Genomic DNA, 14396 nt, shown 5'->3' with positions numbered 1-14396 from the left:
ATGGGTTGAAAATGATCGTGCGTGTGCATCTCAATTTATTTGTAGGCGCTTCAAAAATTCCTGTATGATCCGCATAGGAAGGGCCTCCAGCTATAGCTATATCGGTTTGATGATATTCTTATTGCGATTTTTGCAATTTTATAAAATATTTCGGACATATTGATCTTTGATTTCTTATCTCAAAAAATATATTAGGGTCACGTATTTGGTGTACCTATTATTTCCGTTTTTATATTTTAAGTTTGAATCTGTCAAAATTTTCAGATGGTACGCAATAACCTTATTTTTGCACAATGTGAAATAAAACCAGTTATCGCCTGCATCAGTTCAGAGTCGTTAGAATCATAGCCATTTGACGATAAACATTTAACTACTAATGCACCCAAAATAATTAGGTACACGACCTTCGCAGATAACAGAATAATTGCACCGAAACGCGTACAGTTAGGTTCGCAAGGAGAAGTGCATATACGAGGTTAAGATAAAAAGTTCTCAATTAGATATTTTTTCACATATCTATCAAAAGGATATTTTTGACAAAAATTTTAGCTGAGCTGGTGCATTGCTTGAGAAGCGAAGAGGGTTAATAACAATTGTGTAAGTAAAAAATATAGAAAGTGACATTTTTAGGACCTAATATGCTGATAAGTAAACTGTATATATTTTTTCTATTCCCTAGTCGAAGATACCTAATTATCCTAGGATCAAGCGTGCATTTTAAGACGTCACACAGTCGCAAGCCCCCGAGGCTTTAGTCACGGATTTTGGCACGAATCAACTCGTCCTACATCACAGGGCGCTACAGCTATTGCATGGCATTCAAAATATGAAGTACAAGTGAAATAGGATAAAAAAAATGTTTTAAAGGCTTTATACTATTTTAATGTTTAAAATATAATACAACTATATAGAATATATAATCTATATTTAAAAAAATATTTTGTTTGTTTTTAAATGTATAATGTGAAGAACATATTTGTGTACCTATTTTTGATTTCCAAATTACTTAAGTGATATGAACTTAAGAACCACTTAAAGATGTATTACCATTTTATAACGTGGCATTGGTTTACTTAGACACTTTGCCATTATATTTTTAATATTATTCTTTTGCAGAATAACAAAAGCTTAATTAAATAATCCTCTTCTTGGCAACCGCAATAAAGCAGAGGGTAAAGAGAGTAAAGATGATATTATTAGCAATGAATAAAAAAATTAATAAATAAAGCTACTTTTGACCACACGAGGTGTTTCTAACTTACCTGTTCGTATTTCTTCTGTTGATTTAAAACTTCCGGTTGTATCTCATTCCATTTCATGATGTTAAAAACGAAACTCTCATACCTTGAAGTGAATAAGATTAGAAAATGTTTAAGGTGCTAGCCCATATTGTAGTACTTAGATTCCAAAAGTTCGTACACTTCACACACCGTTTTAGTAAGACTCACATTTGTGTTTTTTGTTGAAACAAACGAATCTTCTCTTTTTGCTGTTTGAATCCATGTTTTTTGCAAGGCCTCCGAGGAAATTGCCACCTTTGGTTCTTCCTTACAATTCTGCTTTCAGTTTGGAATACATAAAATGTTTACCATAATTATATAAGAAAAACACAAGGCTTTATAAATATTGAATACTAGATTAAATATTTAGGTATTATCGCACAACTTAAGGGTTTCACCGCCTTTTTCTAGGGGTCTGCTTGCACGAAGGCATGTTTTTGGTAAATTGTATAGTATGGTATTTTAACTTGAGTCAGTCAGTTCTGACGGTCATATCACACGTCGCTCAGCGAACGTATTCGTGCAGTTTCGCGACAATGTACCAAAAAACCAATGGACGTAGAAAAAGTAAACTATCCGTTAACAAACTTCTTCGGTCATTCATTTATTAAAAAGATCAAAGAAGAAAGTCTTCATAGTGAAATCCGTATCTGAGAAGTTTTATCAAATCTGTGAACAGAAAAATCTCCCAAATTGAATCTATTTTGTATATCTGCCACGATTTAGTCTGCTTAAGTTTTGCGAATCCCTCGTAAGTCATCTGTTATGAACATCAGGTTGAACTGAGCGTGTTTATTTTCACGGTCCCTTTAACTATCTATAAAACTTGCGAAATACAAAATAAATAAACCGCTAACCATGTGTTAAGGCAATTCTTGTACAAGTTGTTTTTCCTTCAATAACGATCGGTTCCTTATCGTTGTTTATTATAAAATTGGTGCTGACCGCGAGTGTGATTTTTGCTACGGTGGCGTTTTCCTGAGTTCTTAAAACTAAGATTTCGTTTCTAGGTGAGTGATTTTAACAGTGCCTTTAAGTATCATTAAAAGAAAAAATTAAAATCTTTTTAAAGAATATCTAGTTTTAAATATTCAGACAGTTTTATATTACACAGCTACAGAATTAATGATGTTAATGCAAATTTTAAAATTTTTATTTAATTTTAAAACCACAGCTCGATATCTTTGTCCGTTTTAGAGCTATTGTCAAAATTATTCTTTTTTACCACTTGCGCAAACATTTTCGAACTTAAATCCAACTTTACTTGTAGCTTAATTGATTGTATCTCTTCTAGATTCTGAGTTCTCTATTGTGTTTCTTGAATTTAAATTACTCCGTATATTCCTATGTATTTCCAATATGGTTTTAAATATAAAAAACGGCTTAACAATGTATTGAATGTTTTTAGTCCTATATTGTTGACATTTGTAATCTGTGACATCTGTAATGTTAAAAGGCTAATTGATCTCTAATATCTTTTTAGAATAAAATTGTGTCTAGTCCAGTGTCGTTTCGGGAGGATTTTATCTTAGTATTTGCAAACAGATGTACGCCACTGACATTTTTGCAATTTTTGTTATTTGCTTTGAATAAAAGTATACACTTTTTGAGTTTTGTTCTAGCAAAAAAATAAAAATCATAAAATTTTCAAATAGTTATTTGTGTACCTAGTGCGCTAAATTTTACTATGGTGATCGAGAATTGAAAACAGAGGAACAAAATAAAAAAAAAATGCCGAACATCAAAAAAACTGATTTTAGATGTGTATAATTTGCTAATACCAAAAATCGCACAAGCCCTAGTTTTCGAGATGCAGGTTAATTGATATGAATTCTGGTAAAGGACAAAAATAAATATGGCCAAAATTGAAATTTTCTACTTAAAAATAGATTCCAATTTGCCAAATATATACCTGGCATTGTTCGCGATCCATTCTTTCAATACTAGAATCACCGGCCCTACTAGTTTTAAAAAAAATGCGGAGAACATCACTGCACAAGTTGCGTTGATTTGAGTGTTAAGTGTTAAACTTAGCCAACGGAGTCGTTATATAGAACATGCTTGTTTTTCAAGACTTTAGGACAGCAGGGTTAACAAAGTACTTCAGCCTCTACATATCATGCAGGGTCCTCTGATGAAGCAATATCTGTTGGTCCTCAATTAAGACAACTTGTTTAAGAACCACAATTCACTACATAAAATGTAAACACGTTAAAATTATAAAACGATAAAATATTTAATATAGTTTCAAAAACCAAGTCTGACAGGCAAAATCTGAATGTTCTTTTGGATTCTGCATCCAAAAATTAACCAGGAACAATTGAAAAATGTCAGCAACCGAAATGTCTTCTTGGCCTGTGCTATTTTAACGAGACGCAGACGAATTAAAGAATAATCGAGATCACCAAAGTATTTTGCGTACGAGTGGCACACATTTTCTTTTCGTACGTACAAATATTACTTAAAATTGGCCTAAAATTAGCAATATGCTAATGCGAACGTTGTTATTTTTTAAAGTTTGTAGGAAATAATATTTTTATTAATATTTCTTTCTTGGATCTTTTGATACACAATAAACTTAATTCTACAAAATTAACCCCACAGAAAATAATTAGAATCATGTTACAAAAGTTGCTCTTTCTTAATATTTTTATTTTTTTAGTATCTTGGTCCGTCTTTTCCGTATGCCCGCATGAACTTCTTTCTTTTTTTGGATGACGACTCTTTTGCCAATCGTGGGCCAATGATTTTTAAATCACAATGTATAGGATTCAGAGACAGTATTCTCTTTATACTACTTTTGACTCAATTTTTACTGTCTTTAGAATGCGATCGTCGTTTTGTATCAACTTTTTCATATGCCTGCAAGAGGAATACTCCTATTATATCTTCGCGCTGTTCTGTTTTTAAATAATGTTGTTTTTTTTAAGTTAACCCCTATTTGTGATGGCCAAAGTGTCTACGATTAAAAGCGTCATTAGTCAAAGCAGTAAACGTATAACGACGAGTGCGAAAAACCTACAAACAGCTGATACGATTGGCGTTTTGGCAAAGGAAAGTTATTATAAAAATTTGGGAGAAAAGGCCCAAAGCGATGCGAAACCGGAAGGCTGGGACAATGCCAAAACGTATGAATCCATTCCCGGGCCCAAACCTCTTCCATTAGTAGGTAATTTATGGAGATACATGCCTGGAATAGGAGAGTATTACAACGTACCTCTGAAGGAATTTTGGGAGAAGTATGTTCAACTTTTTGTAGACGTGCGTGCATTTAATGCAAATATTTTATAGACTGCATAGGACCTACGGAGATACCGTTCGTTTTGGTGGTATACCCGGCAAAAAAGAATTGGTAGCTCTGTTTCAACCAAGTGACTTCGAAAAGGTTTGTTTCTATTTCGTTAATTTTCTTCCCTGAATTATGATGTGAATATAATTACGATTACAATTTTGGTATATAAGAGAACAAATCGATTGAAAAAAAGCTCTCCGCAAATATCTTTGGTTTTTCTCTAATTTTTCGAACTACTCTGAAATTGAACGAAGTTTTCAAAGAAAGTACCCAAATGGACCTTATGAATTTCCAGCTCCATTCTAATGATATTTTGTATTAAGATGAAAATATTATAACTTACTTAATAACGTAACATAATATAATAAATTTGTCAAGAAAGTACCTAACAAAAACATAAAATCGGATGTTTTAGGGCAAATTGGGATAGTGAGTGAGGTAGTATAAACTCAGAATAAAAGCACAAAATTAATTAATTAAGTTAATTTTGAATGTCAATTACCGTCGAATTCGTATTATCTATTCTTTTGTGGAATATTGTACATTATAAAAAAAAGACCAGCCATAAAACATTCCCGGAAAAGTATAAAGGAAATTTTTATTTTAGACGTTATATGCAAATCAGCAAATAGAAGAAGAATAATATAAATAAATGATATTTTAATAATTAAAATATTTGTAGATGGAGGTATCAAATTGCACAACATAACTTATGGAGCATTGATTATTACATGGAGATACTTTATTCCTATACATATTTTATTTATATAATATGTAAGCAAAATCAAATCATAAAATATTTTGGTAATATGTGTATGTGCTTTATTTACACAATATAATAAAAAAAAATTGTCTTACATTACTGCAAGGATATGCAACACAAAATTTTTTGAATCAAATGAGAGCTTTCCTTAGAATTTCTTCCATAATGGCGTTTTTATAGCTTATTTTCAGTTTAGTTTATTTCTATAAAAACAAAACAAAAGTATTTGAGATCCGAGGTTATATTCCAAAGTAGTTAGACAGTAAAAAATATTTTTTACCCCACCTCGGCATATCTGTTTTCGTGGACTACGAAGACTTATATTTTTCCATTAAAAACAATCATTTTAAATGTGTCCTGTATCTTTTCTAGCACATTGCCTATATTCCTCAGCGTCTCGTCAGAAATTATCATTATGATCGCCACCGAGTCCTGGAAATTACCAGATATCTCAAAATATTCAAAAATTTTCAAAAACATTTTCGAAATCCATTGAAATTCCTTAACCACTTAAATTTAAACAACCAGACCAGAAAAAATAACGATACATGAAAACGTGACAAAATACAGTATAAACTAACAAATCTTTTTGTCGTCGCATCTCTGATGCTCATGCATTAACTGAGTCATAAAGTGATGCAAATTTTGTAATAGAAAAAGTCATAGTGTAAGTAAGCTACCATGTAATCATTATTCTTGTCTTTGTCTTCCTCGAAATTCCCTGAAATTCATCTAGATAAGTTCCAAAATATTCTGGATATGCCCGTAAGCAAATTACGATATTTTTTTAGAAAATTGTCTCAAAAATAACGACACATCAAAACTTGACAAAATACGTCATCAAGAAACGTGTCTCTTTCTGACTGAATGTCTGTAGTAATGTAAGTAATATATGTGTATATGCTTTACTTATACAAAAAAATAATTTTTCTTTTGTCTTACACGTACAACACAAGAATTTTTGAATCAAAGAAGAGCAATCATTTTCCCCATTTTGCATTAATTGTACTGCAAAACAATTTTCGACAGGAAAAGGTAGAAGCAATGAAGTGGCCATCTCATCTAGAATATATATATATATATATATATATATATATATATATATATATATATATATATATATATATATATATATATATATATATATATATATATATATATATATATATATATATATATATTGCTCACGTATTGATTCACGGATGGAAAAATGTGATGACACTATACTCCTGGATATCATCCGTTCGCTCGTTGAACTCCGACTGGAATCCTGCAAATCCTGCATCCGACTGGAATCCTGCAGACGTTTCGCCAAAATCTCACTTGGCATCTTCAATGCTCGCGCTCCGAGTGTTCGAAGTGTTTTCGGAACGCGAGCATTGAAGATGCCAAGTGAGATTTTGGCGAAACGTCTGCAGGATTCCAGTCGGATGCAAGATTTGCAGGATTCCAGTCGGATGCAGGATTCCAGTCGGAGTTCAACGAGCGAACGGATGATATCCCGGAATATAGTGTCATCATATATATATATATATATATATATATATATATATATATATATATATATATATATATATATATATATATATATATATATATATATATATATATATGATATGATAGAAAACGCAAAGAAAAAGAAGAGATTTGAACATCTATTAAAGGTTACTCTAGTAGTGTATTACATATTTCATATAGAACTGAATTTGCAATAAGAAATTCTCACGTGGGGGTTTAATTTTTTAAATTGATTATCCCCCGGCAAGAAAAAAAAATAGAAACTTTATTTTCCCTTTATTCACAATTTACACAATAATATTTGGGAAAATTTTGCTTTCATATTAAACAGCTTCATACTATAGACAGAACTTATTATTTATTGAGTGTATATTCTTGTGATTAGGATAAGCAGAACCAATGCATTCCAAGTTTTAAGAAATAAGATGCCGATACGCAGAAAAGTGCACCAAATATAATGTAAATTTTATTAGTAACAACAAGTTGTCCGCTCTTGTGCAGGTTCACAGAAATGAGGGTCCTTGGCCCGTGAGATACGGACTTCCATCTTTTGTCTATTACCGCAACCATATACGACAGGACGTTTTCCAAGGCGTGGGGGGAGTATTGACAGTGTAAGTAAAATATGCGTAAAAAAAGCTCATTTTAAAAATATTCAATTAATTAATAATATTTTGAAATAAGATGTGAAAACAATAAGACCTTCTTTCTTGGTGAGCTGGGTGTAAGTTAAATTTTGGACAAGTAAAAAAATCTGAAATTGTTATTTTTCCGATTTTCCCGATTCCGATATCCATTTCACATTATTGGAAAAAATAAAGTGGATAATCTATGTATCTTCGTAGTATTTCAAAGGTTTGGAGCGTTTGGAGTAAACATAATTGATATAAATGTGAAAATTTATGAAGCTTACTATTTGGATCGAATATTATCTATAAAATCAAAAGAGTTTCGATAGGAAATGAATTCCTAGCCCATGCTCATCTCAACTTTGATTCTTATTACATTATTTAATATTTTGGATGTTTCACGAAATTTGCATACTCCCTTTTTTCGTAAACTTCATAGCAGATGAAAAAAGGCATATTATGCAACAGGTTTAATTTTAGAATGTAATACGTAAGTGTCTGAAAAAGTTTATAAAAATATGTTCGATATTATATATTTTTTTTAGATCATCAGATTTTCGTTACATTTTTGCAAAACATAGGCTCTTACCCAAACCCGTGACTAAAGTACCGGATACGATTGAAGTGACTAGCGATACTGTTTAATGAAACTGATGTCTTAAATTGGGTAATTTAGAGTGGGGAGTTGCTACAAATATTTTGTTTCTGTAGTTTAAAAAGCAGGTTTTGCTTCAAAAAGAAAGATTGTTGAAGCGACTCTCTTACTTAGGCGCCCATGTATTGTAGCATATACTTACAAGTTGAATTGATTGGGATTGAAATTCTTTTGAAATGATGAAAAAAATATATGTTGAGAATATGACATAAAATAAACATATAGCAACTTAATTATTTTAATTGTTGTGTTATGTCCCGAATTTCTTTTTTTAGCGACCTTTGCGCATTTCCGCTCTCAATTGATTATTTTGATGATGACCATCATCTTACAGCATTTTACTAAATCTGTTCTAGACAAGGCGAGGAATGGTTTAAGTTCCGATCCATAGTCAACAAAATATTGATGCAGCCTAGAACGGCCCAGATGTACGTCTCCAGTATGGACGAAGTGGCTAACGATCTAATCGACAACATTAGGTTCTTCTCAAAAACAAACGAAAATCACCAAATGCCCGCCGACTTTCAAAACGAACTCTATAAATGGACTTTGGAATCCATGGGGGTTATAGCTTACAACAAACGATTAGGTAACTTATCCCAATTACATAAATCAAAATTGATTTGAGCTTTCTTTGACAGGTGTGTTGGATCGAAATAGCAAAAAAGATTCAGACGGACAAAAGCTCATAAGTTTCAGCATACAGATGTTCGAATTGATGTACAAGTTGGACGTATTGCCTTCCATGTGGCCTTATATCAGCACGCCGTCTTGGAGAAAATATATAAAAATTTTAGATTTCCTAACACAGTAAATTCAGTATTTTCAATCAAATTTTCTTTCAAATTTATATTTATATTTTAGAATGAACACAAAATATGTGGACGAATGTTTGAGCAAAATGGACCCCGATGCGAATATACCCGAGCACGAGCAAAGTGTTTTGGAGCGGTTGTCAAAGATTGACCGAAAAGTAGCTCTAACAATGGCGACCGACATGATGATTGCCGGTATAGATACAGTGAGTTCTCGCGTTATGTTTTCATGTGCTCCTCTTACCTGATTAAGACTTCGCTACTTATTGACGCATATAAAACGTTTACAAGTAACCAGAACAGATAAAGTTCAGAATACCACTCGTGATTAAAATCTACAAAGTACTTTTGGATATCATATACAATACAATACAATACAATATACAGATCGACATGAAAACCCAATAAATGGATGAAAATATATCGAAATAAGTTGTATGAAAAGGATATTTAGAGTGATATTATAGAACTGTAGGCAATATTTTGAACAACAATAACAGGCAGGGTACCATATAAAAAATTCTTATCTATTACAAAAGAAATTTCTATATGTATATTCCTATATGAATACTCTAAATAAAATAAACTAGGCTGCAAATTAATGCATTGCATAATTTTTTAATTTTTTTATATTTAACGTTGACTTCCTTGACCTTACTGTGTTGATATTTTAAAAATAAATCAATATAAAATGGTCACTAACATTGCAAATTTAAATTTAAATTTAAAATTCAAAAAAATCGAAAAGAGGCATTTTTTCAAATAGAAACACTCTGTTTTTATAATTTAATTCGAATTAATATTTACAAAAATATATTCTGTATATGTATGCATATATTATGTATGTATGTATATATGTACACAATTGCTAATTGCAAAAATTTGTAGTTATTAGCAATAAAACATTTTTGCATTGTATTAATTGGTAAAACGGGTGACGGTGAAATATAGCAGAAATAAAAACAGTCAAGCGCCACAGAAATGGCATTTAATAATTACTCTTAACACAGGAAAGAAAATCTTCTACAAGGAAATCAACCAAAAATCGATTGACATATTTGGAACTGCAAACGTCATTAATGATATCAAATTCAATATATGTCAGAAATGTTAAGTTAGGTTAGGTAAAGTAGGATATTGAATATCTAAAAACTTCCGTAAAAATAAAAATTAATAATATAGTTGTCACTTGTTTACGAAAATGTAAATATCTTGTATATATAACAATATTTTATTTTAAAAGTATAATTGAATCTGAACTATTTTTGGGTTTAAGTTTTTTGTATTTTTTACAGATTCTGAGCTAAGCTATCATCCCATACTAAACGGACCCCCTATATATCTAAACACGTTTAAGATCCAGAGCTAGGTGTCATTAGTACACATCTATACATATTTACCAGCTTCACCAGTAATTGAGATTCCCAAATCTGAGCCACTAACGTATCGCAGATCTTACTAACCATACTTATACACATAATAATATAGTTTTAAACTTAAAAATTAATGAAAGCAGTAGGCAAAAATAAAGTTACATTTCAATAGCATTGGCACTCTTTTATCGTATATGGAATTAAATCAACGTCAAATGAAAATTTGGTTCTTAGACTGGAAGAACAATGGGAGCCGCCTTGTACTTCTTATCAAAAAACCCCGACAAGCAGGAAATCCTTCGTGAAGAGCTTAAACAACACATGCCAAATAAAAATTCTCCTGTCACCAAAGAAATGCTCATGTATTCACCGTACTTGAAAGCCGTGGTTAGAGAAGCCACCAGGCTTTCTCCGATATCAATTGGTCAATTAAGGACTACGATCAAAGATCTAGTCTTGGGCGGGTACCAAATTCCTAAAGGGGTGAGAATTTGAAATCAAATGTCTTATTCATTTCATAAACGCTTACTTGTAGACCGACGTTGTCACGATAAATCTTTTACTCTCGCACGACGAAAAATATTTCAAAGACGCGAAAATGTTCAAGCCCGAGAGGTGGTTGAGGGATACCGAGGACGAATACTCTAGTAAAAATGTCAATCCTTTCGCATCGCTACCGTTTGGCTTCGGGCCGAGATCTTGTATCGGAAAGCGCTTGGCTAACTTGGAGTTGGATGTTGGACTATCAAAGGTAACGCTAACATTTTGAATTGGAATTATATTAGTGAGTTTGACCATTTAGCCATGAAGCACAATTTGACTATTTTGGGGGTATTTGCCAAGAGGACCACGCAAACTTTTATTCTATGGAACCTCCGCCCAAAAATTAAACAAAAAACAAAAATACTAACAAAAACTGAATATTATATCCTTTATTTTATATACGGTGTGTCCCATTTTTGATAGTTTTACGACGTACCTCCCTTATTAAAAAAGCTATCGTGTTGTGGATTTGTGAACAAAGACTGCATTTTTATGAAATATAAGGTGCCTCTAACAGAGTGAATTTAAAAATTTAGCACTTTGAGACACTCTTTATGAGGTTAGGCGTTAATTTATGGCAAATCTGGAGACTGATCTAAATAGATCTTTACATAGGATGCAGTGCATCTGGAGACTGATCTAAATAGATCTTTACATAGGATGCAGTGCCGTAGTCAGTTTTCTTCTGAAGCTCACATATTTTGAAACAACAAACTAAAATTGCTTTTTAAAATTAAATACCCTGTAAGCCTTGTACTCTTAAATACAGAGTGATCTTGAAAAATTTTGCATTTTTAGTTCGGTTATCAAGAAGATGAAAACTGGTCTTGATAGGGTCCAGTCAAGTCCTAAAATGAACATATTTTGATATATAAACGAAATTTGCCTTTTTTAATGTGACACACGTAAAACCTGTTTTACATACAGTTTTTATATGTAACATATTTTCGAAAGGTTCATAAAATTCGACTTTCAAGAGTTTTGCAATAGTGTGCTGAAACCAAAAATGTTGACTGAGATCCAGTCCGAATTCCGAGACCAGAGGAGCTGTAAAGAAAATATTAATACCTTGTCACACTTTCATTTATTGAAGCTGTATTTATAGATTTTAAACATGCATTTGGTAGTATAAACCACAATCTACTTTGGCGAAAACTATATAACCGTCGTTCTTCAGTATTTATCAGCATTTAATTGAAAAATTTACTCCCATTCCTTTATCTAAGTAAGATATGCTACCAGACTGACTCACGTTTTTCCAATCACGGCAGGTGTCCTACAAAGGGATTTTTTTGTCGATATTATTTGGTTTATGTTCGGAATTGTTTCGGGATTGGTTCCGCGAAAATGGCAAATATTTTTCCTAATCAAATAAAAATGTAACCTTTTTTGAACTTCCATATCAAATTCAAATTTTTCATTTTTAAACATAAAGGAAGAATGGCAATTCTTTCTCACTTTTTTCATTAGTTCTGAGATATGAAACAACCCCCAGATCCCCTTTCTGACAAAATTTAAAGTAATTAACATGTTAATAATAAAAGTTATACATTTAGACACATTTAAGGAAATTGGGTTGTGTCTGTCCCGTTGTGTTTATATGTTTAGTTGATTCTGCAATGTATGACAATCTATAATTGCAACTATTTTATAAAATTTCTTAAAATCATCTGGGAAACTTGCGATAAGGGTCAATAAATTGAGATAAATCGCTGAGGTACGCGAGATGGTGAAATCGAATTCGTGATTCAAAACCACTATAACCAGTGCTATAGAATCCAAGTACGAAGCCAAAAATGTGGTGGCTTGTTATTAAAACCTATTTTGCTAAACTTTGATAGAATTTATTCTGTCTGATTTATATTTTTTCGTTCGAAAACCATTCATTACGAGACTGCAATGGACTTCCCAATTTAACTCTATTTTTAGCAATTTTAACACTTTATCCTCGTAAATAGCATTGCCAAGTTTTAAAAAAAAAACTATTTTTAAAATATTTAGCCGGTATCTGGAAACTAAGCATTGAGCCAACGGTTATAAAAACTTTTTTACTTTTTAAAAAATCTATGCTTAAGCTTAGATGTGTTTAAGGTCGAAAATATTCGCGCTCCAATACGAATATGTAATTGAACTAGTATTCAATTTTTAGGTAATCAGAAACTTTCAGCTCTCTTGGCCACACCCGGATGCAAAGTTTGGAATGAAACTGCTCTATGGCATCGAGGACCCATTGAAGTTAAAGGTCGAAGAGATCCAAGGGTAACCAGTAAAAAACTAAATTAATGTTTGTGATTTATATTACCTTTTATATTTGTAAATACTTATATTAAGAGGAGTTATTTATTACATGTAAAAATAAAAATTGTTGTTAAAAACTTGAACAACAAGAAATATTGTCGTGGCAGTTAATAAATATTTTAAAATTTTTTAAAATTATAATTAATATCTGTTTCAGTTGCATTGAAGTTGTGTCTAATACGTTTGATAAATTAATGCAATTGGTAAAGAAAACTACATTTATTTTTCGACTCCCTACTCTACAGCTTCCTCCCTTATAAAGGGTGATTCAATAAGGGTTTCCACATTAAAATAATAAAAGAAACTCAGAAGAATATAAAGATATACAAGCATTTTTATTTGCCATTTTAAATTAGTGTATTACAATTAGGTATGACCCCCGCGACTCATGTGGCATGAAATAATTCGTTTATTGAAATTTCCTATCACTTTTTGACACAATTCAGGTTCTATGCCAGCTATTTCGCGTCTAATCTGCTGTTTCAGCTCTGGAATAGTGTTTGGTTTACTTCTATACACTCTGCTTTTTAGATAACCCAAAAAAAAATCTAGGGGAGTAAGATCACATGATCGCGGCGGCAAATTGATATCGCCCTTACGTGAGATAATCCGACCAGGAAACTTGCCCCGCAGCAATTGCATCGTTTCTCTGGATGTGTGACAAGTGGCTCCATCCTGTTGGAACCACAAATCTTCAATGTCCATACCTTCCAACTGCTCCCAGAAAAAATCAGATATCATGTTTCGATAGCGAACACCATCAACCGTAACAGCGTTCTCCGCATTATCCTCGAAAAAAAAAGGGCCGCACCAAACATTCACTTTTTGAGGATGCATTGCTTTTTGAACAATCTCTCTTGGATTTTCTAATCCCCAAATACGAGCATTGTGTTTGTTTACAAAGCCACCAACGTAAAAATGTGTCTCGTCGCTAAAGATGATTTTCGTTGAAAAATGAACCCCGTTGTCCGTTGACTTTATAAACAAAACTTATGTTTTTTAAATGGAACACCCTGCTTATTTACAGACGATAAAATTTTTCTTTATTTACCTATTGAAAAGTGTATAATAAAATGTTCCAAAATAAAAAGCACAATTTGCTAGTAGGCCATGGCTATCGTTTATACAGTTTATTTTCATTATTTTCTTAATTTTATGTAATTGAGATTTATCAATTTCTTTGAATTATGCTAGTAAAGGTAGTATAAGTATAGTAGTATGAAAATTATG

General features: G+C 31.9%; 1 protein-coding gene across 1 annotated transcript; it reads left to right on the top strand.

Annotated features, from left to right (window-relative positions):
- Nucleotides 1-2057: 2057 nt before the first annotated feature.
- On the top strand, nucleotides 2058-13414 carry LOC132697108 (probable cytochrome P450 12a4, mitochondrial). Its single transcript, XM_060662403.1, has 10 exons — nucleotides 2058-2290; nucleotides 4211-4519; nucleotides 4572-4665; nucleotides 7355-7467; nucleotides 8494-8726; nucleotides 8779-8947; nucleotides 9002-9158; nucleotides 10560-10808; nucleotides 10861-11076; nucleotides 13018-13414. Exons 2-10 carry the CDS (start codon nucleotides 4227-4229, stop codon nucleotides 13129-13131), a joined length of 1638 nt encoding a protein of 545 aa, XP_060518386.1. The 5' UTR covers nucleotides 2058-2290; nucleotides 4211-4226; the 3' UTR covers nucleotides 13132-13414.
- The last annotated feature ends 982 nt before the right edge of the window (nucleotides 13415-14396 follow it).

The sequence above is a fragment of the Cylas formicarius genome, unplaced genomic scaffold, assembly GCF_029955315.1.
Source record: "Cylas formicarius isolate icCylForm1 unplaced genomic scaffold, icCylForm1.1 PGA_scaffold_10__41_contigs__length_53128322, whole genome shotgun sequence".
Classification (NCBI taxonomy): domain Eukaryota; kingdom Metazoa; phylum Arthropoda; class Insecta; order Coleoptera; family Brentidae; genus Cylas; species Cylas formicarius.
This window is presented reverse-complemented; position numbering and strand designations above follow the sequence as displayed.

What these genes read in the sequence shown, in the direction of transcription:
- LOC132697108 (XM_060662403.1), top strand. Translation starts at nt 4,227, where the DNA reads ATGGCCAAAGTGTCTACGATTAAAAGCGTCATTAGTCAAAGCAGTAAA. An exon ending in CTGAAGGAATTTTGGGAGAA is followed by an intron (nt 4,520 to 4,571) that starts GTATGTTCAACT and finishes AATATTTTATAG; the next exon opens with ACTGCATAGGACCTACGGAG. An exon ending in AGCTTACAACAAACGATTAG is followed by an intron (nt 8,727 to 8,778) that starts GTAACTTATCCC and finishes TTTCTTTGACAG; the next exon opens with GTGTGTTGGATCGAAATAGC.